Below are 23366 nucleotides of genomic sequence, written 5' to 3'. Positions count from 1 at the left end.
CAGTCCACTGAAACTGGATCCAGAGAAGATGGGGCAAAAGGTACATTGGGACCTATGGTTAGGTTACTGGGTAATTTAAATTGAATTTAGAAAAAACTTCTATGTTCTGACTGTTTACAAAGAGCAGCCACAAAGTACCTCACCATAAATATTATACTGCTGCTATGGAGAAAGCTAAGGATTAAAGAGGGGAAAACATATATACTGAAGAGCAATGAAATCAGTCTTAATACTCAAAATAAATCCTTGTGCTCAAGCAAACATTTATTGCATTAGGCTTCACCTAGGGGATGGAGGAGGAAATCTCAGGATTCTAGCAGAAGACTAAGTAGATTTTGTGAGCCTGAAATCTTTCTCAGCCTGAGCTGTTGTTTGGCCTGGATTTTGCTTTGATGTAAGAGCAGCATTTTGAGTTAAGAGCTAGTGCCAGAGGGAGCGCTAGTGTAAAAGTACAGGACTTTGGGGTTTCAAGGGAGAAGCCTCCATGCCTTGTGGTCGCTTTGGGAGATTGCTGTCTGCTTTGAGGAACTTAGGGTTAGTTGATTTTGTGTGGTTTCTAATCCTGGTATCTTTGGCTTCATGAAAAGAGAGGGGGCCAGAATGTATCCAGTATGAAGAAAATAATGTTTCTGCCTCTTCACTTTGTGCTTCCTTGCCACAACTTTGTGCTTCTACCATTTTAAAGTTGGTCTTTCTTTTTCTGTTCCAAATGAATGTGCAGGATTTGCCTTGCTGTTACACTGGCCAACACATATTTTGTTGCCTCAAATGTTGATCTTTTAAAAAAATATTCCATGTGAATGTGCATTTATATATCCTTTGTTATTTATGAAGTATATTTTCTTATTTAAAAACACATAACAAAAAATGGGGAAGAAGGTTCAGGGGAGGGCGGAACAAATTAATAACATTTCAGTACATTTCAAGGGGAAAATTCATAATGAGATAAGAGTGTTTTGAGTCAATAGCTCAGTTATGGAATGAATAAAACTCTTAGGTCAAGGTATCACTATACATAAAACTGTGCTTGTACATGTTCTTAAATACTGTAGTTTTAAACTATTTTAATGGATTTAATCTTATTTTAACTTGTTACATTGTTGAATACGTTTTTAGATATTTTTTCTGATTACAGTTTTAAGGTGGCAAAGCTGGATTTATTGTATGCTGCAGAAGATATACAATACATACCCATGTATAAGTCGAGGGCAGGTTTGGGGGCCAAAATTACAAATTTTGATATGACTTGTAGATAAGCTAAAGGCCAATCCATGGAGAGGGGAAAGCCCCAATGCTGCCTCAGAGCTATTTACACTATTTATTTCCCCACATAGGCATCCAAAAAGATCAGAAATGGTGCCGTGGCAAAGAGAATAGAGTAGAAGGGTCAGACCTTATTTTAGGTTCTCCAAGCACAGATGAAGCGCTCACCTTTTGCCACTCTACTCAAACAAGGAGGTGATTCCTTTTTTGGTAAGGGTTAAGGTACAGTATTTATACTGACCAACTGATAAACTGACCCAGTTTTTGGTGGTCTATTTTCTTTACTATTGTTTGCAGACTTTATTATATACAGCAAACAATTAACATCAACAATGGAAACAACAGTAACAGCACTGGACTTCGCTCAGAGACAACCAAGCTGCAATCCTCACTCGAATATCGACATCCCAAGAAGACCCTGAGCCAATGAGTCAGTACCCATTTCTCAGCTAATAAAATGATAAAAATTGGGATATAACCACAGCCACCCCCCCCCCCCACCCAGATATTTGGGGCAAGGACAAGATACGGACAAGATCTACAGCTCTTATCAGCTTCATACAGACAAGATGTAACAGATGGACAGGGCATGGTAACAGCAGAGGAAAAACAACATTTTTGTATGTAAAATTTTGGCTTTCTTCTTCTTCTTCTTCTTCTTCTTCTTCTTCTTCTTCTTCTGGCTTTTAAATTCAAATCAAAACACTTCACAGTGCTTGCAGCAAAGTTTCCTATCTGGCCTCCTTCCCAGCTCTCAGACTGATGGAATCCAGAGCAGGAATCTGTTACATTATTGTTAATAATGCTCTAAGACTTCCCCTGCTGATTATTTCTTGTTAATAAGAGGCTCCTATTGTTTTGATCAGCCCTTGCAAGCATCTAATGTTGACACCTTATATATTTCCCCTCAACAACCCCTTTGGCCATCTCTTGCCATCACAAAGCTTACCCTTCCAGTGATCAGATCTTGGCACAAACTCCTCCTGGTTTCCTCCAGGAGAAAAGAGAAAGCCAAAAGAATTTCTGAAATTTGCTACATTGTGGGCCAGAGAGTTCTGTCGGCTTCAAAATTCCTGGAGAAGATTGTCTACTTTGAAAGTGGTTTCTGACCTATTGACCACTGTTACATAGGAATGATAACAACAATTGTATTGCAAATTTGCAGTTTGCTATAAGGATTTCTGTAAATCTTATTTCACTGCTACTGGCTGCATCTCCTCCCTGCTGTTAAAATGAAAGTCAGTGATACATGTTTTGATCAGATATGTGGTTGCTGTATCTCTTCTTGTATTGTGTACACTGAAGTTGTTTCCAACTTATGGTAACCCTAAAGCAAAACTATCACAGCAGTTTTCTTGGCAAGATTTGTTCCGATAGAGTCTGCCTTAGCCTCCCATTGAGGCTGAGAGAGTGGGACTTGACCAAAGCCACCCAGTGGGCTTCCATAGATGAACAGGGATTTGAACTCTGGTCTGCAGTGTTAATTCAATGCTTAAACTACTATATGATGTATCCAAGACTAAAAGCGGGGGAGAAAGTAGTATTATATAGGCTCATCACAACAACTGGGCTGCACACACTGGTTTCCTTTCCTATCTTTCTTATTCTAATTCTGTAAAATGTCAGACTGTCCAAGGTTGGTATGGGGTAAAGGCCCCTTCATTGAAAAAATGCAGAAACTTTTTTAAAAGGCACCCAAAAGGACAAAAAATCTCATTTCTAGAGAAATAGCTCCCAATCTAGCCTTGTTTCTAAAATGTGATATGCTCCAGGTTTTCTTCTATTGCCTGGAACGGTTGTAATGGTGTCATCTCCTCAACAACTGTGCATGGATCACAAACACTTCTCCTGCTGTGTTTGCTCTTTCTGTGCACTAGCTCCCAGTGCTTTTCAATTGGAGGTGTCAAATAGTGAGAATGTCAAACATGTGAGAATACGCCTGTCAAATTTCCTTGGGGACCCACTATTGCTAAAGCTCTCTGGGAACCCTTTTGCCTTGGGATGAGGTTATGGATTACTACCACCGGGCCTGGGGTTTTTCTTTTTTGTTTTGGAAAAGCAAGTATCTAAAGGCTGTTTCTTAAGAAACACTGCTGTGTGGTGGCCATGTATAATGGTATCCATCCTATGGTTGCTCTATGAAGAGAGAAGGCTTGCATTCAGCAGCCCATTGATTTGTGCATAAGCGGCTTTGCCACGAACAGCAGGCACCACACAGAGATGCCATTTCAATAGCTTCAACACAACCATTGTTTTCTGTGATATGGAGGACGTAAGGAAGAACAAGTTACAAAAATGAGCCCCAACTCCAGCTACCTTGACTAGCTTTCTTTCTGTAAACAAGTTTTTGCTTCTTGTGGTCAAAGTGATATAGATGAGAGGCATGTTTACATACCCATACAGTTCTCCAAGGAGGTATCGGTGCCTATCCGGACATCATTGATGGCAATCTCTCCTGAATGTCCTTTGCTTATAATTCCTTCAAACACAATCTAGGAATGAATATGAACAGAACAGAGAATGTCATTCTTCCAGAGTCCCCAAACAGCACCTGAGCTTTTTCAAAGAAAGTATGTTAAAATGGATAGTATGCTTTTAGAAAAAGGAAGTGGGTTTTGGCCTCCAGGTGACAAAAGAAAGCTGTAGCAGAAGGTCACCTGAAACACAATACTTTCCACAATGTCCAAAAGTTGCTTATTTGATCTTCATCCCCAGAGAAGTGATGGAGAAGCATAAATGCAGTGTGTTAGCTCAGCAGCCTTCAGATTCTCTCTCAGCTGTTTCTAGTTTGACTTGCAAGTGGTTGAAAAGAACATACATCTACCAGCCCACTATAACATACTTACCCAGCTCCTCTCCTTCCCTCCAACCCCAACAGGCACATTGTTGCTATTTTTATTGGGTACCTTGAAGTCATTTCTGACATAGTGCCTCTAAGGCAAACTTATAACAGGATTTCTATACAAGAAGCATAAAGTCTCTGATGTATTTATAGATGTCCTACAAAGGCTAACGCCAATAACAGCAATAATTATATTACTGCTGTTGCAATTAATTACAATATATTTATAATTAATTGTTGTTGTGTGTTTTCAAGTCCTATTAATTTGGCAGAATTTGTTCAGTGGGGTTTTGTTCTTTTCCTCTGAGGCTGAGAGAGTGTGACATGCCCAAGGTCACCCAAAATGTTTCCATGACTGAGTAGGGATCAAAACCCTAATCTCCAGAGTCACAGTCCAATGCTCAAATCACTACACTGTGAAAGCTCTCTACTGGCTATGTAGGAGAAGATAAAGATAGATAGATGATATATGATAGATAGAGGCAGTCCTCAAGTTATAAACAATATATGTTTGGTCTTAAGTTGAATGTGTATTTAAGTCTGAACAGGTGCATTTTTAAGTGTCACACCAGCCAAAATATGATTATTATTTTTTTTTGCTTTGGGAAGGGTTAACACCCCTGTGGGGTGTGTGTTTTGTTGTTTGTGCCTCTGGTTCAGTAGATTTCACCTCACTTTCTGTCCCTGTGAGTACTGCATTTTGAAAAATTCAGCTTGTTGTGGAAACAAGAATTGGTGATAAAGCTTCAATGGAGACACTTTTTCCCCATGATAACTCCTTCAGGAGTGAATTTCCCTTCCGAGGGGTAGATTTCTCTCTCTTCCTGTTCTCTCACCCCTGTTCTTATCTATGAGGTGTTTGCAAGTCGGATGTTTGTAACTCGCAGACTGCCTGTAGCTAGATTTTAAATTTCAAATTCTTCTTATTGGTTTTGAACCCCAAAAACCAATCAAACATACATGAACCTTAAATATAAAGTTGGCGAGGACAAAGCGAGAGAATGGCTGTTTATATTCATTGTTGTTCAACCTCACTTGCTTTTATTTGTTTTCTCTCTAGATCACAACAGAAGCCCTGTGGCTCTTTTCCATTTTGTTTTAGACTGGCTAAAGAGGTGAGAAGAGCAGCTTGCTCCCTGGGGGATGCTCAGCACCCTGGGATGCTTGGTCTTGTTACCCAGCAGTAGCTGTTCTTTTACTGGGAAAGAGAATAATGTGCCGAGGGCCACCTGGCCCTGCATGTTCCCCACTCATGGACTTCCCACAGAGACTTTGGCAAAGGAGAAAAAACTTCAAGGGCAGAATGGTTGCCAAATGAGACCCAGAATGTCTTTCCTGGGCTCTTGGCCATCTCTAACTATTCTCAGTGGCCAAGATGAAGTGCGCCATGTGAGACGCAATACACACTTTGCTACAAGGAAATGCAAATGCGGCATGAAGACAAAAGGAGGACAAAATGCAGCCCATGCCTTAGCTAAATTATGCAACGCTCTGCAATGTATGCAAATGTGCTTGTCAGGTTTAATTTCTGTGCCTTCTCCCAAGTGCGATATTGGCATTTTTGCCAGATTTTCTGACAAGCAGCAACATGGGGAATACGGAAAGAAAACATGGGAAACTGAAAAGCGGTGGGGGACTGTGGCCAGGAGAACATACCCAAAGCCATAAGATGGAGGCAGGGAGACCCTCACAAGGCTAGTTCTGACTCCAGTGTTGTAAAGATTATTATAATTTTTGAAAACAAAACAATTATGCCTCTCAATTTACACATATAATTAAATTGTTCTAAATTTGATACACATATAAATGACTATAGTTTCTGGCTTGGAGTACTGAAAACATGAGCATCACATTGCCTACATGCAGATTGATTCTTGTATCCATATTGCAGACTGAGACTATTTCAGCAGTCATTCGGCATTCTCAATTGTAAAGTTGAAGCTAGAAACCTTTCAAGGCAAAATCAAAGTGCCAAACAAACTGTGTTTTCGAGAAATTTTGGGGAAAGATAAGCTGTGATGGTTCAGCGAGAATAAAATGGATTTAAATGTGAGCTGCACACTTAACTTTCTTTGGGACTCTGTTTCTGCACTGGATTTGGAAGATAAATCTACATCTGCAGAAGCATAACTGAAGTGTAGTTTTTAGTACTCTTTCCTAAATTATCTATTTATACACAACTTTTTGCTGTTGTTTAAAGGCTTTGAGAGCATTGGATTCACACTGGGAGCTCGTTTTCCACAAACCCACCTTCTTCCAAAGCAAGGAAGCACTAATTGCATCTTCCTCAGAATATATTGGAAAGAAAGGCAGATAGACAGACAGACGGAAAGAAAGAACGGGCTTTCTTAAAAAATAATATAAGGCCTGCTCTTGCCCCTCTGCCTAGTTACAAGATGCCCTTGTTTTTATTCCTTATGGCTTTGTAGCTGCTTGACACAGAATACTTGATAATCATCTAAAAGAAAAACGGGAGGGGGACCCATTTACAAATGAGAAGACTATAAAAGGCAACAGTATGAACAAAGACCTAAATCTATGTATAAAACAGGCAAATTCTGAATAACAAACACTCTGTCTTTTAGTTACTATAGCAACATGGAAAACACAATGAAGAAGAAAAGCGACCTGCTCAAAGATGTTCTCTAATAATGAATGAAACAGGGTTTGCTGAAGTATTTGAAAGGAGTGCCGCTGAAATCCACTTGAATCTCAACCTCAGAACCTTCTCAGCACACTCACCTGATACTCCATTTCGTAGCTAGAGAGAAGGATCCGCCCTTCTCGCCACTCTTCTCCTTGATCCTCCCTGATTATCCACAAGGCCTTGTTCTCATGTGTGGCTTCTCGTCGCACCTGCAACATGGTCCCGCTCCCACCGGAGACCTGGTACCGGAAGATCATGCAGACGGCGCTCCTGGGCAAGAAGACAGCAGGGCTGACAAGGCGAGCGTGTTGCCCTTCTCTCCTGGCACTGCTCTGCAACCTCAGATAGGTCTTGCCATCTAGCAAAAGAAAAGGCAACATCTCAAATCATGGTTTGCAATGGAAGTAGCAGCTTGTTTTTATCAACTAAGCCCAATTAGGGACTTCATCACACAGGCCTCACAAGCGTCAAGGATGCTTGCAGCACACGCCATCTACGGAGCCCCATGTTGCTCATCACATGACACACACTCACTTCCGGCAGTGCTCCGTAGATGACTTATGTCGCAACCATCCTAGGATGCTCCGCCCAGAACCCAGGAGGCTTCTTGTGTTCTGTAGGCAGCAATGTGGCCAGCATGGGAGGAAGCCATACGGCGATGCTTCCCCATGTGTGATGGGGAAGCGTAATTGGATGGGATTGCCCCGCTGCTCCACGGATTCGCCATGGAGGCTTGTGAATCCCATCGCTGCCCCTCATCAATGTGATGAGGTCCAAAGATTGTAGACAGCAAGAGTCTCAGGACCGCTGTTCCTATCCCGATAGCAATGCTTCTACTCGTTTCACAGATTGGGTGGTTCTGCACTGTGAGGAGACAATGGGCAAATTCTGATTTCCTAATGAAGGATAATGATCATGCCCTCTGCCTACTGAAAGCAGTTCCTCCTCTCAGTTATCCCAGCAAGGAACCAAATCAAGACACAAATTCCAGAAATGGCAGCAGTCATTTCAGAGAAGAATCTGCCAAAAGGAAAGGAAATTTCTTCCTGTAAATATCCCTTATTTCTTCACATTTAAATTAATTTGGCAACTAGGTTCAATCTGCTCAGTTAACATGAAATTACAGGCCCAATAATAAAATAGATTTTTCACAAGTTTTTAGTTCTCATGTTTAAGGAGTAAATTTACAATATGGGTGTGCACAAACCAACCAAATTTCACTTTATATATTGTAGTGCCCTGCACTGGTTTGAGCCCATTTCTAGGTTTTAAACACAGAAATCTGTTTTATCCTTGGATATTTGATCCCACATGATCCTGTTCTGGGAATGCTCTGCTTTGTGTCGTATCATCATCTGGAATTTGAAATAGTTATTTTTTGGACTGTAACTCCCACCAGTATGAATTCTCAACCACTTCATGAAGCTCTGTGACTGGCATCTGAAGGGACATAAAGGACAGTGGTAACCTGGAACCTCCTTGCTTTGAGGATAGCTTTCATTCCCTCTCCACTAAGTTCCTGCAAGATAGGAAAGCCTCCAGTTTTAATTAATTCTTTGGACAATTCAAATTTTGTTGGGTTTTTTTGCTGGTTACTTCATAATTACTACCAGTTTGATTCCATTTTACGTTGATGATTTCACATTGGTAATGGATATCTTACTGATACAGAAGTATGGAACTTTTTGAACTTTTGAATAGTTATTTAAAGTACAGAAAGCCTGTCCAATTTTGCCTCACATTCTCCTTCCTATCCAGAGCAATATGCAGCCTTCAACTCAAAATAATCTAAAAGCCAGGCTACTCATTATTTAATTAAATATAATTAAGCTTCCTACAAAATGTAGTGGGGGGAAAACACACATTTCCCTGGTTGACCTTTAATAACACTTGATTCCAGATCAAGGTGTGCTATATCTTTATGTTTTGCATATATTTTAACTGCTTTGACTGAATATGTTAATTGGATTCTTTGCTTAATTTTTAAAAGCATTTGCATTATATATATATGTTTTATCTATATGTCAACGTAATGTAAACCTTTCAAGGCCCCACACTAAGAGGAAGGGAGGTATTAATAATGTGCTGGGATATTATATGAATGAATGAATGAATCCCATCTTGACGATTGTTTCATCTCCAGCACTTCATTTTTCCTTTGGATTTTTTTTAAAAATGTATCTGATTATGTGCATTTTAATCTATTCCCAAATATTCATTTATTCAAGCTTCTCTGCAACTTTGCCCATGCCTAATGTATCACAATGTTTCCTTTACGTAAACATTAGAAAAGTCCCCATCTATCTTTGTCCAGATTTTGCAAACCACAGCAAAGTCAGTAATGTATAAAAAGGAGCATATATTATTAAACACAGCTTATAAAAAATAACAGGACTTAGCCTGTCCTCAAAATGCAAAGAATGAACAACTTGTCATTGGAGTAGGAATCTGGTGTAATGTACACTGAATTGGTTCCCAAAGAGATTTCTGCTGCAGTGGAAGAAAACAGCCCAAACACTAGACAATATTATCAAATGTACTACAAAATAATTAAGATTGCCAGGTCAGAATGAAACATGCCACCTGAGCTTGGAAAAAGGGGTGGGAGTTGGTTTACAGCTCCCAGAATTCCCCAGTTCACATCTGGAAATTGTAGTTCAAAAACTACACTGAATTGGTTCCCAAAGAGATTTCTGCTGCAGTGGAAGAAAACAGCCCAAACACTAGACAATATTATCAAATGTACTACAAAATAATTAAGATTGCCAGGTCAGAATGAAACATGCCACCTGAGCTTGGAAAAAGGGGTGGGAGTTGGTTTACAGCTCCCAGAATTCCCCAGTTCACATCTGGAAATTGTAGTTCAAAAACGTTATTTTTCCAATGTGTGGACCTGCTTTCTTCCTTACAAGGAATCCCCAGCTTCATAATATCCCCAGGTTTCTGCCTGATCCAACACAAAGAGGGTGGGAAGTGCTCGTATTGCAAGCCTTTAAATAGTTGCATAAAAGAATCCATTTTAGCAGTGGAAATATACCATGCTGAGTTCAGACATTCTGAAATTCCTTCTTCTGAATAACTATTTAAGGTACAAAAAACCCCATCCAATTTTACATCATTCTCCTTCCTATCCAGATCAATACTATGCAGCTTTCAGCTCCGATAGTGGCTTTTCTACAGCCAACGCTGGGAAATGGATCGTTCATCTTGCAATTTAGTACCGCAGGCTTCAAACCTTTTTCTCTGACCACAGTGCCACCTCAAGCTTTCTTCTAGCTTCCTGCAGAAGAAAAATTAGCAGTCTGATGACAATGAGAGTCCTCCCTGATCTAGGTGCCCTTGCAGGGTCTGACCACAGAAACCCAGGTCCTTCAAGGTTGCCTGTACATTGGCTTATACAAGGAATAACATACTTACTTTTGAAAGAATAAAGCTCCTATTTCTTTAACTAGGCTTCCCACACTGACTCTGACTTAGGGCCTTTAACTTTAGTCTTAAATACACCTTGGAGCTGGATGATGTACCATAAAACTCCACAAAGCAAGATGAAGAGAGTGGTGCATAAGACTGGCCAGATTTTTCTTGTCACATACAGTGTCATCAGGCTGTCAATAGAAGTGCTCAACTGCTGTGCATCCAGCAACAAGAACAAAGCTGGATATTTCTGCATGCTCCTTTCCTTGTGCTCTCCACCATTTTGAGATGGGATGCTGCACTGATGGTTGAGCTTTGAAAGATGAGGGAAGACAAGTACCTTTATTTCACTTCATGGAGTTTTACTGCAGCTCCTCCTACTCTATAGAATCATAAATTGGAAAGAGACCAAGATCCATCAAGGATCAAAGTTACAGGAGCTCTATCCCAGAACCAGTCTGGCAAACCTTCATTTAACACAATCCTACATCACTCAGCTTCTTAATTTTGCTTTATTGCTTTTCCTGCATGCTAGCAAAAGCCTTGTATGGCTAATTTTGGCACTGGCCTTGAAGACATGCGAGACCTGCTCACACTCTCCCCAAAGGTTATCAGTTCTATTTTTCAGATCAGATTTTTACAGCTAGAAGCAGAGTAGAAGAAAAATCTCACAAGAGAGGAAAGGATTTAAATGTTTCCCACTATCTCAGTGGTTCTCAACCTGTGGGTCCCCAGGTGTTTGGGCCTACAACTCCCAGAAATCCCAGCCAATTGACCAGCTGTTAGGATTTCTGGGAGTTGAAGGCCAAAACATCTGGGAACCCACAGGTTGAGAACCACTGCACTATCTGATGGCAGTGGAAATTAGTACAATGGGCCCATGGTATCTGCTGGGATTTGGTTCCATGGATACCAAAATCTGTGGATACTCAAATCCCATATATATGTTGGTGTAGTTAAATGGCAAGATCAAGGTTTGCATTTTGCAATTTGTTTTGAATACTGTCAAGTCGCAGATGGTGAAATCTATGGGTGCAGAACCTGTGGATATAGAGCCAACAGCAGAGTTCATGTGCAATATTATGCATATTTATCCAAGAGAAAGTCCCACTAATCACAGAGAGGTGAAATACTTAGAGATGTCTCTAAGCAAATATGTATGCAGTCTGTTTGCAAGAAGCATCAGCGTTGGATTATGATGTTGCTGTTGCTGCTGTGGAAGCCTTTAAGTCATTTCCAACTCATAACGACACAAGGGTTTTCTTGGCCAGATTTCTCTATAACAGAGTTTTTCAAACTGTGCTCCTCCAGATGTTTTGGACTTCAGCTCAAACAATTGGTTCCCAACCTTTGGGTCTCCAAGTGTTTTGTACTTCTGCGCCCACAGTTCCTAAAAGCTGGTAAGCTGGATGGGATTTCTGGGAGCTGAAATCCAAAACACCTGGTGCAGAGTTTGAGAAACACTGCTCTAGAGACTCTTTGCCATTGTTGTAGGGCTGGTAGAATGTGATTTGTCCAAACTCACTCAGTGACTTCCCATGGTCAAGTGAGGATTCGAACCTGGTCTTACGAAGTCCATCACTCAATTACACAATGCTGATTTAGAAAATATCAGTGTTCTAAGACAATACTCCAGCTGCCTAACTTTGATATTGACAAAACAAACTCAATGATTCATACAAAAATAACTGCAATGAGGGTCTCTGTGCTATGCAGTACACAGAAGCTAATATGGAGAGACTAATCACAGGAAGAGGAGTGTGGGTTGGTCAGATAGAAAGACAGTGTATTCCATTGACTGAGACAGATCAGTACGGAGGACGTCTATTTCACCAGCAGCCATAAACAGAGAAGTCTGCTGATTAAGACACTGAAAAGCTTAAGGCAAAAGATTGACATAATTAGGACAAGTGAAAGTGCTGTAATCGGTGAGGAAAAATTGACTCTGTAATCATGACATTATCAGAGGTGGGGTGGGGGAAGACTCATATTTATTCTCTGGTAAATTCGCTTGTTTTATGAATCAGCAGCTGATCCTCACTATCATCTTCTCCACCCTGCCACTTGTCAAAATCACAGGCTCTTCTTAGGACTCTATATGCATGGGGGAAGGATTCTTCCTTTTCTTTGGTTTCTTTCTACTTTCCACTCCCTACCCCACTCTATCACACCGCCAGGTAGTAAATACTTTGCAATCAGAGCCTAGCTGACAATCTAGTTGATGATAAGCAAAGCAGAATGATGCTCATCATTTTTCTCTTTCTTCTTCCCCCTTATTCATGTTGCAGATGATTAGCCCTTGAGCACAAACAGTAGGATGGAGTTGTTGCTATCAGTGGTCGAAGCAAAGGTGTGTCAAACACACGAAGCAGAGATACTAAGGTCCAAATGGGAGTGGGTTTATGTTTTTGGCTGAATGTAAAGCTCTGTCCCTGAGCTCACTATGGATAGTTTGCCATTTCTCCATCTGTTGAACACCCTAACCCACCCCCCATGATTAATAGGCAGAAAAATGGGGAGTGTTTGGCCCATTCCATTTTGGCCTGTTGCAGTGCCTCTTTTCTCAATCATAAAATTCTGCCAACCACTAAACAAGATGGTTATCATGCTTCCTTTTGCTCTGGGAAACTGCAACAAGCATACTTAGCTGGTAAAATGTAGAGAGACTAAATGTATAGTACATGCCCCATAACCATATAACATTATAACCCATGTCGATTGTTTCACTTATATAGGGAAAGTGGTATCTCGGGGAGTTTGCTAGATTCTCCAGATGACACTTCCCCTGGAAATTACCGTAGAGCCACCTTGGATATTCTAGCAAATTCCTAAAGAGGATGTGTCCCCAATTTCTAAGTAATCTAAAACAGTGGTTCTCAACCAGGGGTCCCCAGATATTTTTGGCCTTCAACTCCCAGAAATCCTAACAGCTGGTAAACTAGCTGAGATTTCTGGGAGTTGTAGGCCAAAAACATTTGGGGACCCCAAGTTGAGAACCACTGTTCTAAAGCAACTCAATGGTACTTTAGAACTAGATGCTAGGTTATTTCATGTTGTTTGGTTTTATCCACAACTTCAGGTAAGTGCAGTCTGACCAGAAATGTATTTCTTGTGAATATGGGGTCTTGTTGTAGTTTGAAGGGAAATTCTGTAGCTAAGCCTTGAGGGAGAATCACTGCTCAGGAGACATCCTACAAAGCCTTCTAAACACAAGGAAGATATGTACCTGAGATTCCTGCAATGTGCTACAGAAAGCCTTCATATCATTAGCCTGCTTTTTTATTCTTGCTGTTGATGAAGGCTTCCATAACATAATGTCATGAGCAGACTACTGTGGCAAGTGGGCTCAAATGCAGTGGGATTTATAGTGTTTGATTTAATTAGAATGGAGGAGGAGGATGTGGAAACTGAGAACTGTGTCCAATTTACTAAAGAGAAAAAGGTACCCAAGTTCTCTATAATTTAGTTATTTACACCCACATTTTATATACATGTATATAGCACCCTTTAACAGAACACTTAGGGTGGTATAAAAATGAGATAAAATACACAAATAATTCAGACAGGCAATGGGGAAATTATCAAAACATCTATTATCACTTTCAGTTGTCAGCTGAAGTCATTTTAAAAAGTCAGATGGTAAACCTAGTGCCAGGACTGTATCTCTCCTGACTGCAGGTGACATTCACATAATCAAATGTGCCTTTTCACAAATGACATATGCACACACATCACACAAACACACAATAAAGAAAATTAGATCTCAGGAGAAAGTGGTTTAAATCTATCCTTTCTCTTCACAAGCATTAAACATACTTGTGAAGACAGGGTTTTTTAAAGGAATATATTTATGGAATTATACTAATTCTAAATTGCCAATTTAATCTGTACAATGCAGTACAGAGATGGTAAGAATGAGGCCAAACTCTTTGCATTGCCCAAATTGCTATTACAATTATAAATCTTTTCCAATTATTGACCTTCCTGTACCTTACATGCATTGGACACAATCCAGTATAAAATTAGGTGTGCTTAAGCCTAATTGAAATCAATTGGATTAAGTGCACCCAACTCTGTGTTGGATTGGGGCCATTGACTCATGAACTATCCTTTACTGCAGAGGAAAATAATTATGCTCTGCTTTAAACCTTGGAAGGTATGGACTTCAACTCATACTCATGCCATTACTATGCAGGAATTTAAAAAGAATCCTCATACTTAAAAGAACTGACATAAGCTATAAAGCAGTGGCCAGATTCCAAGAGGTCGCAACTATGACCTTCACTTTACCATTTTTAAATATTTGAACACTGCTGTTTTATCTTCCCTCTTTTTATTTCCCAAGCCTCAAACTGCTTGGCTACTTCAAGGCATCCTTTAGAGTCACAGCTTGCATTCTAAATGCTATGGCATCTCTGTTAACTTACCAGTATTTACTTTTTTTCGCACTCAGTGACTCATAAAATTCACCCAAGTATCCAATACATAGTCCAGATACATTCAACATGGTAGATTTCAGCAACACAGACTTGAAGTCCATTATGGGAGGGATCAGCATACGGCTAGAAACTGGATCAAGTAAATTACACTATGTAACACGATTGTCATTCCTGAGTTATGTCACTTCCTACTTGGGTTTATCATAAAAAATATGGGAAAAAGTTTATTAAACTGCAAAAACATTGTTTTTGTGGGACACCCTGCAGCACACTTTGTTATAATTTTTCAATGAATATCTCATCGAGTCTCAACAATTCCAATATAGTTTTGGCAGCCACAAAAACGAAGTTCCTGGAGTATAACAACTACCTTCCAAGTAAGTACCACACAGTTAAACAGGAAACACTTTAAACCAGGAACAGAATTTCTTTCAAATTTTATTACATACTGTTATTTGTCTCTCTTTTTTCAAATGTGGTACTAGGTCTAAACCTCTAACAGGAACAAACTGTTTCTCCATAGACATACCTGCTCCAATAAGCTGGAAAGCTCATGGTGGCCCTTTGACTCAAACTCCTTTTCATAATTTCCAGACTTCAAAAGTGATTGACATCGAACCTGATGAGAACTCAGTTTGAAGAAGTAGATTTTCAAAGACAAAATTGCTCTTAGGCACTTATCTTCCATTGAAATTAATAGGTGTCAGGCACTTGAGTGTCACTCTGGCATCAGAAATTCTACATCCACACAACTACTATCGTAATGTAGCCCTCTTCATTAAAAACAAGTAATCAAAGTGTCACTGGAGTTAAAGGAGCTGCATCAAGAGAATCAAGATGAATTTTGTCCAGACACTCCACCACATAATTGTCTTCCCTGCCAATAGGACCAATAAGACAGAACTATTAGAGACAATCAAAGCAGCCCCGTAGCAACTGACTCAAAGGATATTTCACATCCCAGTGGGTGCGCTATGGGAAAGGATTTGCAAAAATGGTTTCCTCCATCCTTCCAACAGGATTTTTCACTGAATCACATCATGCACCAGATCAAATGGATACACCATTTGCGTAAATCTCAATTAGGCACTTGCCTCCTGTCTTGTAGCAAAGCTAGATGGCACTTACCTTCTAGACACAACTTTGGTTTTTCTGAAACATTCAAATATTGAATGTTAGCACATATGTGCATGGAGTCCAAACCAAATGGTCCAAGCCTCCTGGGCATTTTCTAGATTGTGGAATTGGCAACATGCACTGGAAGCCTCCAAATGTCATGACTTCTTTCCTATATCCATTTGCATGGCTGTCCTATGGACCCACAAACAGCCAAGCTCCCTCACTTCCTAGGCACAATTCCACTATCTACCTTCTCTGTATTCAGACAAATCTGTCCTTTTCATAACAACTTACATAGGTTTTAATAAAATATAACACAAGAAAAGAAAATAATAAAGGGTGTGAGACCTCAATCCCTGCATGCAAAGAACTTGAAAACAATGGGTGTGTAACCTTGATCTCTCCATGTGTTATTCAGAAAGTGGGCATTTTGTTTTTTAGAGGACAGTGACTAGGCAAATTAACTATACAAAGAAATGTAAATCAAGGCATATCCTAAATCCATGACCGAGGGAGTCAAGGAGGGATGCGGATGACACTTCACAAATGGCTGTGAAAATATGAAAATTCTAGGAAGTCTTGCCTTCAATGCTGAAAGTTATTGATCAACATGACCATCAGGCCATCCATCACTGCAGGCCAAAGCGCAGCACACAAAAGAAGCTTAACCAACACTGACCATAGGTTAGACCATGAGGTCCAATGTTGCCCATGTAGAAATTTATTTTCTAAAAGGTTGACTCAAAATGGTTTTGAGGATAATGCACTTTCTCCTTCTCATCATCTAAAGTGAGGTAACATCTTATCTTGTACTTATTTTCCAACAAGTTTTACACTGCAGAGTCCCTCAGTGACAAAGGAATCCCTCCTGGGGGAAGCATGAGCTAAGGAAGCAAAAAAGAACAATTTGTGCCCTCTGAGTGAAAGTGGTGTGGAGATAGAATCAATAAGCAACGGTTCCTCCATTCGAGTGCCTTTTTATGATACATTAAGAATAGATGTGAACAGATAAAAATACAAGAAGAAACCAAACAACAATCATACAGTTATCTTGAAGACAAAATTGCTTTGCTAGCAAGTCCATCCAGACACCAATTTCAAAATGCTATATGTGTTCTAAAACTATTAAATGTATCTGCTCACATCTTTGTTTCTCATCTTCCTATAGTTGTTGTTTTCAGGCTTTAAAAAGGAGATACTGTCTTTGATTCAGAAGGAATTAGTCGAGCAAGACTAAGCTCTTTGGATGTTCTAAAAGGTGCTTAGCAATACTTCTTTGACTCTCAATATTAACACAGATGACATCACACACACAGGCACATATATTTGTTTTAAATCCAAAGCATTTCAGATAAGCACATGGCTGAAATCTTGTTGTTTTTATATACCCTTCAAGTCATTTCCAAACTATGAGGACCCTAGGGAGAACCTATCAAAGGGTTTTCTTTGCAAGTTTTGTTTGGAGAAAATAATAGAATCACAGAAACTAGAGTCGGAAAAGACTTTGTGGGCCATCCAGTACAACCTCATTCTGCCAAGAAGAAGGAAAATCGCATTCAAAGCACCCCCAACAGATGGTCATCCAGCTTCTGCTTAAAAGCCTTCAAAGAAGGAGCCTCCACCATACTTCGGGGCAGAGAGTTCCACCCCTGAACAGCTCTCACAGTGAGGAAGTTCTTCCTCATGTTCAGGTGGAATCTCCTTTCCTATAGTTTGAAGCCATTGTTCCATGTCCTAGTCTCCAGGGCAGTGAAAAGCAAGCCTGCTCCCTCCTCCCTATGACTTCCCCTCACATATTTATACATGGCCATTATGTTTCCTCTCAGCCTTCTATTCTGCAGGCTAAACATGCCCAGTTCTTTAAGCCACTCCTCATAGGGCTTGTTCTCCAGAACCTTGATCGTTTTAGTCGCCCTTCTTTGGACACAGTCCAGCTTGTCAACATTTCCCCTCAACTGCGGTGCCCAGAATTGGACACAGTTTAATTCTAGGTGTAGTTTGACCAAGGCAGAATAGAGGGGAAGCATGACTTCCCTGTATATAGACACTATACTCCTATTTATGCAGGCCAAAATTCCATTGGCCTTTTAAGCTGCCACATGACATTGTTTTGCATTTGCCTCTCTTTAAGGCTAAGAAAGTGTGATTTGCCCAAGATCATCCAATGGATTTCCATGGCTGAGCAGTGATTTGAACCTTGGTCTCCAGAGTCCAAACTATTACACCATGATGGCTTCTCTTGCTTAAATCTATTGTTTAACTATTGCTGTAAAATGCATTCCAGTGCCATTCTGCAAGATCTGGGACAGGACAACTGGAAGGTGTATATTAATACCCTGGATTTCTATACTGTCATGTAACTTTCTCTCTGCGTGAATTCAGACAAAGCATCTCTGACAGAATTTTCGTATCAGCACCAACAATACTTTTCAATGGGTTAGTTCAAACATGCAGCTATTAGCCATCAAGAGCTATTAGCCATCATACACCAATGTATGATCCAGTCCTTAGTTGGCCCTGTTATGAGTGGGGAAAGGAGAAGACTGTCTTTGTTTTATCTAGCAGTGATTTCAAAGAATATATTGTTAGTAAGAGGCTTTTCCAGTTTCAAGGAAGACTACTAACCTTCTTTGAGTGAATTGCCCATTTATTCTTAGTCTCTGCATTTTGCTCTTCACTGAGTTCTTGACCCATAAGAACTTCTCTCCTTGTTCTCTGACTGCTGTGTCTGTTCACCAGTCTTTATTAAGGGACTCTATCCAAGACCCCTTGAGTGTGCAAGTCAACAATGTTGGGGGTTGGGTACAAAAATCCCCCTTTCTACTGCAAGTACAGTAAAGCTATGGGGTAGCAAGCAAGTCCGGCTTCCGTGTTCAATTTGTTAACTAGGAACAAGGTTAGAACACCTTTGCTGGGTGCATAGAAGGGGAGTTTGAACTGCACTTTCCCCCCACTGTATTTTTCTTAGTTTGTTTCATAGAATCATCGAATTGGAAGAGACCACAAGGGTCCAACCCCCTGCCATTCAGGAACACAGAATGTATTAAACAAGGTTTAAATTGCTTTTATAGTCTTGTAGTCATGACATTCCATGCCAAATTCCATATCAAAACTCAAAGCAGTTAACTCTCCATCATCACAAGAATCAGCTGAGAGATGAAACTATGGAGACATCTCGTGCAGGGAGAATAAAAGACCAAGATATCTACAGAGGGTATTTTGACCGTAGTCACTATGACCAGCCCAACCACAGATTGAAAGTTAGAGAGAAGACATCCATGTTTGTCACTAAGCATGAGAGTGGGGAAACTGCTCTTCTGTTTATTTTACTTTGTACACAAACTTGCTGTATGAGCAACTTATGTCAGTTCACACCTGATTGTGGATATGGTTCAGTGTGCATAGAAGTTTTTCATTTGTGTACTGGAAATATGCATTCACCAGAGGAGCAACAGGATGTATTCACTCCTCTGTGATTTTAAGCCTGAATTAGTGGGTGGCTCTAATGCTTGGAAGGAAAGTCTTATGACCAAATAAATAAGGTCTGTTAATTGCCAAGGCAGCTTGCCTCTGCCAAGTCATTCCACTCATTCTCATTTTTGTTGTTGTTGCCATTAATGGAGGGACAGCAAAAGAATGGAGGAACCTCAAGGAAAGGCAGAAAGTACAACACACACACAGAGGCACACACACAACTCTGAGTTGTTTGAAGCAAAGGATTTTTGCAGAAACATCTGATTAATACTCTCATGATAAGTGTGTATTCTTCTCCTTCCTGTCTCTTTGATTTTAAGAAATATGTGTTCCCGGTGAAAGGACAGCAGATAAAGCTGCTCCTGCACAACATCAGGTGCTCAAAAGATGGTTTCCCCAAGGGCTGAGGGCACCCCAGTTCTAGAGTTTTTGTTTGCTGCTGCTACTGCTTTGCATGAGGATTTATGAGGGTATCTGGATTCCACTGAGCAAGAGCAGCAGGCATGTTTTGCTAAGCGATGCTCAGCAAGTGGTGGCACAATGTAAGCACCTTGGTAAATCATGGCCTGATCTTCCCCAACAGCCATCTGGAAAACTAGACAAATCACCTAGCTAACAGGAAAAGGTTTTCACACTTAGCATTAAGTATTTGTCTCTAGCTTTCCTGCCAGTAGGTGTCCTGGGAAAATATAGTTTAACACAGTGGGAACTTGGGAATCCCACAGACTACAAGCTAGTGCAGCAGCTTATATATTTGAGCAACACGTTGTGTAAACTTCCCAAAGAAGATGGTCTCAGAAGCTCAGGTGGGTTTGTTTCCAACCAAACACATCATGTAACAAGCAGAGAAACTAATCACCAATCTCAGCTATGGGCTGCTTCTCCACAGGACACCAGTTATCTTGCAGGTGATCCATCCAAGACAATTCAGACCCAGTATTTCTGTTCCTCCACATTGCTTCTTCAGGCCAGCATACTTCAATTGCAGCATTAGTAGAAAGACCATTTCAAGAGTTAGCTTGCAAAAGAAAAATAAGGGTCACATCCATGCCTCATTTTTAAAAAGAGAACATGATCCATAAACTTGAAGTCTTCATATCCAACTGTTGTCTATAGAGCTTTGCCCTCAGATGTTTTTTTATGACTGCTTCATCCTGTTCAGCACTGACTCTTGTGAAATCAAAACTGGCCTGCCTTTAGCACCTTTGCTTTTGTGAGGAAAAAGAAATGGAAGCTTTTGATAGCTTAGGCTCCAAGTTTATGGCTAGACCAAAAGCTTTCAACTGAAGTCTTTAACAGTGATTGGAAACTTTGGTTTCTTGAATCTTCAGCTCCAACAATCCCTAGCCCAAGTGGACAGTAGTAGTTATGCTGTCTGAAGATTCTAGGAGTTGTAGTCTCAATCCAAAGTCTGGTCTTGGGAGCAATTTTCACATGCAAACATAAAAAAAATGCTTCTGAGCTTCTGCTGCCCAGTTTGGGTACACATGAGAATCCTGGTAGTTTGGGACAAAGAATTACTCAGTTAAATATATTGCTAATAAAAGGTAGGTGTGTGTGTGTGTGTGTGTGTGTGTGTGTGTATGTGTATGTATGTATAAAGGTTTTCCCCTGGCATTAAGTCCAGTCGTGACCGACTCTGGGGGTTGGTGCTCATCTCCATTTCTAAGCCGAACAGCCGGCGTTGTCCATAGACATCTCCAAGGTCATGTGGCCGGCATGACTGCATGGAGCACCGTTACCTTCCCGCCGGAGTGGTACCTATTGATCTACTCACATTGACATGTTTTTGAACTGCTAGGTTGGCAGGAGCTGGAGCTAACAGTGGCCGCTCACGCCGCTCCCGGGGTTTGAACCTGGGACCTTTCGGTCTCCAGCTCAGTGCTTTAACGCACTTCGCCACCAGGGCTCCAAAGCCCCGTTATTTAGAAAAAGTTTGCAAAGGATGCCGCTGGCATCACTGAAAAAATATTTGGTTCACTACAATCTCCCATTTCTAGAGGCAACCAATGGATTCTAAAATTTTGTCTGGTTGTAAAGATCAGACATAAAGAGATAGATAAGATAGCCTGAGGTCATGCTTCTGAAAACTATTTAGTCTGTCTCCCCCTTCTCCTCCTTATACTACTACTACTACTGCTACTACTTATTTGTATTATTCTTATTATTTATTATTCCCTGCTTTGGATTACAATCCAAAGTGACTAACAACTTAAAACATAATGCAATAAAATGATATCCTTCTTATTTAGTGGTAGCCTTGTTTGAGTAAAAAGAGAAATCAATCCAGAATAAATGCAATATTTATACCAGGTGGGCATCTTGTCTCATAGGAAAAACCTACTCAATTTGATTACTTGTTAATTTACTTGCCAAGTCATCACCATTTTATTTTCTAAATAAAAATCCATCTATCAGCCAAATCAATGAAGACTTACAATGCTGCAAGCCTGCACAAAGTCAAGCTTTTAATCGAATTTAGGGGAGCAGGCAAGATGATCTGGCCCATCGCTTCAATCGCTTTTAATCAAGCTTGATTTTTCTGAACAGCACAGTGACTGCAGTTCCTGCTAAGTTTATCTGGAGTCCTTCTGTTGTGCCCTAGTGATTCTCTTCAATAATCAGGCTAACAGCCTTTTCTACGTAATGTTTACATGAAAATCAGGAAACGACTAGGCACTAAATGCATTTTTGCTATACATGCACAATTCAATACATGCATGTCCAATTCAGTTTTCATATTATTTTCTCCTTCCCACCACGGAACAAACACCAGAGAGGTTTACACTGCTTTGTTGCATACAAAGCTATGAGTCCACTGAATGGTGGACCATTTATTATTGTTGAGTCTACCCAATAGTCATTATGATACACCAATGGCAGATACAAGTTTCTTTTTCATTGTGTTGTTGAAGGCTTTCATGGCTGGAATCATTGGGTTGTTGTGCATTTTCTGGGCTGTATGGCCATGTACCAGAAGCATTCTCTCCTGACATTTTGCTCACATCTATGGCAGGCATCCTCTGAGTTTGTGAGGTAACGTCAGTAGAGAATGCTTCTGGAACATGGCCATACAGCCCAGAAAATGCACAACAACCCAGTTCTTCTTCACCTTTCTTCTTTTTCCAGAGCACAGAGGAACTGCACAAATCCCCTTGCACCCAAGAGTTATTACTGCTATTATTGGCGGTAGTAGAAGCAGGAGGCCCTCCTCCTTCACTGGGGGCTAGGGGCACAGGACCCCCACAAAAATGGATAAAGCACTAATAAAAACCTGCTATTTTTATTAACCTGAGAGAATGCCTCTCTAAAAATTTCTAGCCTCTCCAGTGTCAAGTTTCATAGAGTTGTGCTAAACAACCTACAGATTCCTGGAGAAAACATATTAATCAAACCCGCAAATAATCAACTCTACAAATGTTAAACCTTCAAATGTGGAAGGTTGACATCAACATCATCATCATCAACAACAACATCACTACTAGCTATTGGTACAAATGTCAATTTGAAGAAGCTATTAGTTCAACAAGATACATTTCCAGATAAAAGTGTAGAGACTTGCAGCCCAAGCCTGGTTTGATTATGTGTTGCAGGAAACTCTTTCACTGCAACTAATGGAGGGATCTATTTGCCTATGGAAGGCATGTGAAAATCCATAGGGAAAAATGTTTGCAATCCCTCCTTGTGGTTTGAGAACGGAAGGATACATGTTCCATTGCCTTAGATAACAGCTGGAGTCCTTGTGTGTGTATGTGTGTGTGTGTGTGTGTGTCTGCGAATGACCTGCCTGCCCAGCTCCACTTTCCTGGACTAGGGTCCCTGATTTTGTAACAGGAGCCCTCAGGGGGATGGCATGGAGATAATCTGTGAAGCTGAGGTACAAGGAACATGGGGCTAAAAAAGGAAACATGAAGCTGCCTGAAAGACTATCTTGGAAAAAATGTAATGAAAGTGGCACGTGTCTCGAGGAGTCATCCCCAATGTCAAAAGGGAGAGGTGAAATGGTGTGGATCAGGGGTCCTCAAACTTTTAAAGCAGAGGGCCGGTCCACAATCCTTCAGACTGTGGAAGGGCCGAATTATCATTTGGAAAAAAAAACGGACAAATTCCTATGCACACTGCACATGTCTTATTTGTAGTGCAAAACAACAGCAATGAAAGAACAATA

The 23366-nt window shown here is 40.5% G+C and overlaps 1 protein-coding gene across 3 annotated transcripts in view; it reads right to left on the bottom strand.

Moving 5' to 3' along the window:
- Positions 1–23366, bottom strand: part of nrp2 (neuropilin 2) — a 351320-nt gene that overhangs the window by 61888 nt on the left and 266066 nt on the right. For all 3 annotated transcript variants that reach the window (XM_008114943.3, XM_008114946.3, XM_008114941.3), the window contains 2 exons: positions 6848–7110; positions 3659–3755 (listed from right to left, as the gene is read on the bottom strand). In XM_008114943.3, coding sequence (XP_008113150.1) covers positions 3659–3755; positions 6848–7110 — 360 coding nt within the window. The remainder of the gene's footprint in view (positions 1–3658; positions 3756–6847; positions 7111–23366) is intronic.

Source organism: Anolis carolinensis, chromosome 1 (assembly GCF_035594765.1).
Source record: "Anolis carolinensis isolate JA03-04 chromosome 1, rAnoCar3.1.pri, whole genome shotgun sequence".
Taxonomy (NCBI): Eukaryota; Metazoa; Chordata; class Lepidosauria; order Squamata; family Dactyloidae; genus Anolis; species Anolis carolinensis.
The sequence above is the reverse complement of the archived record's forward strand: the minus strand, read 5'-3'. Positions and strand labels throughout refer to the sequence as shown.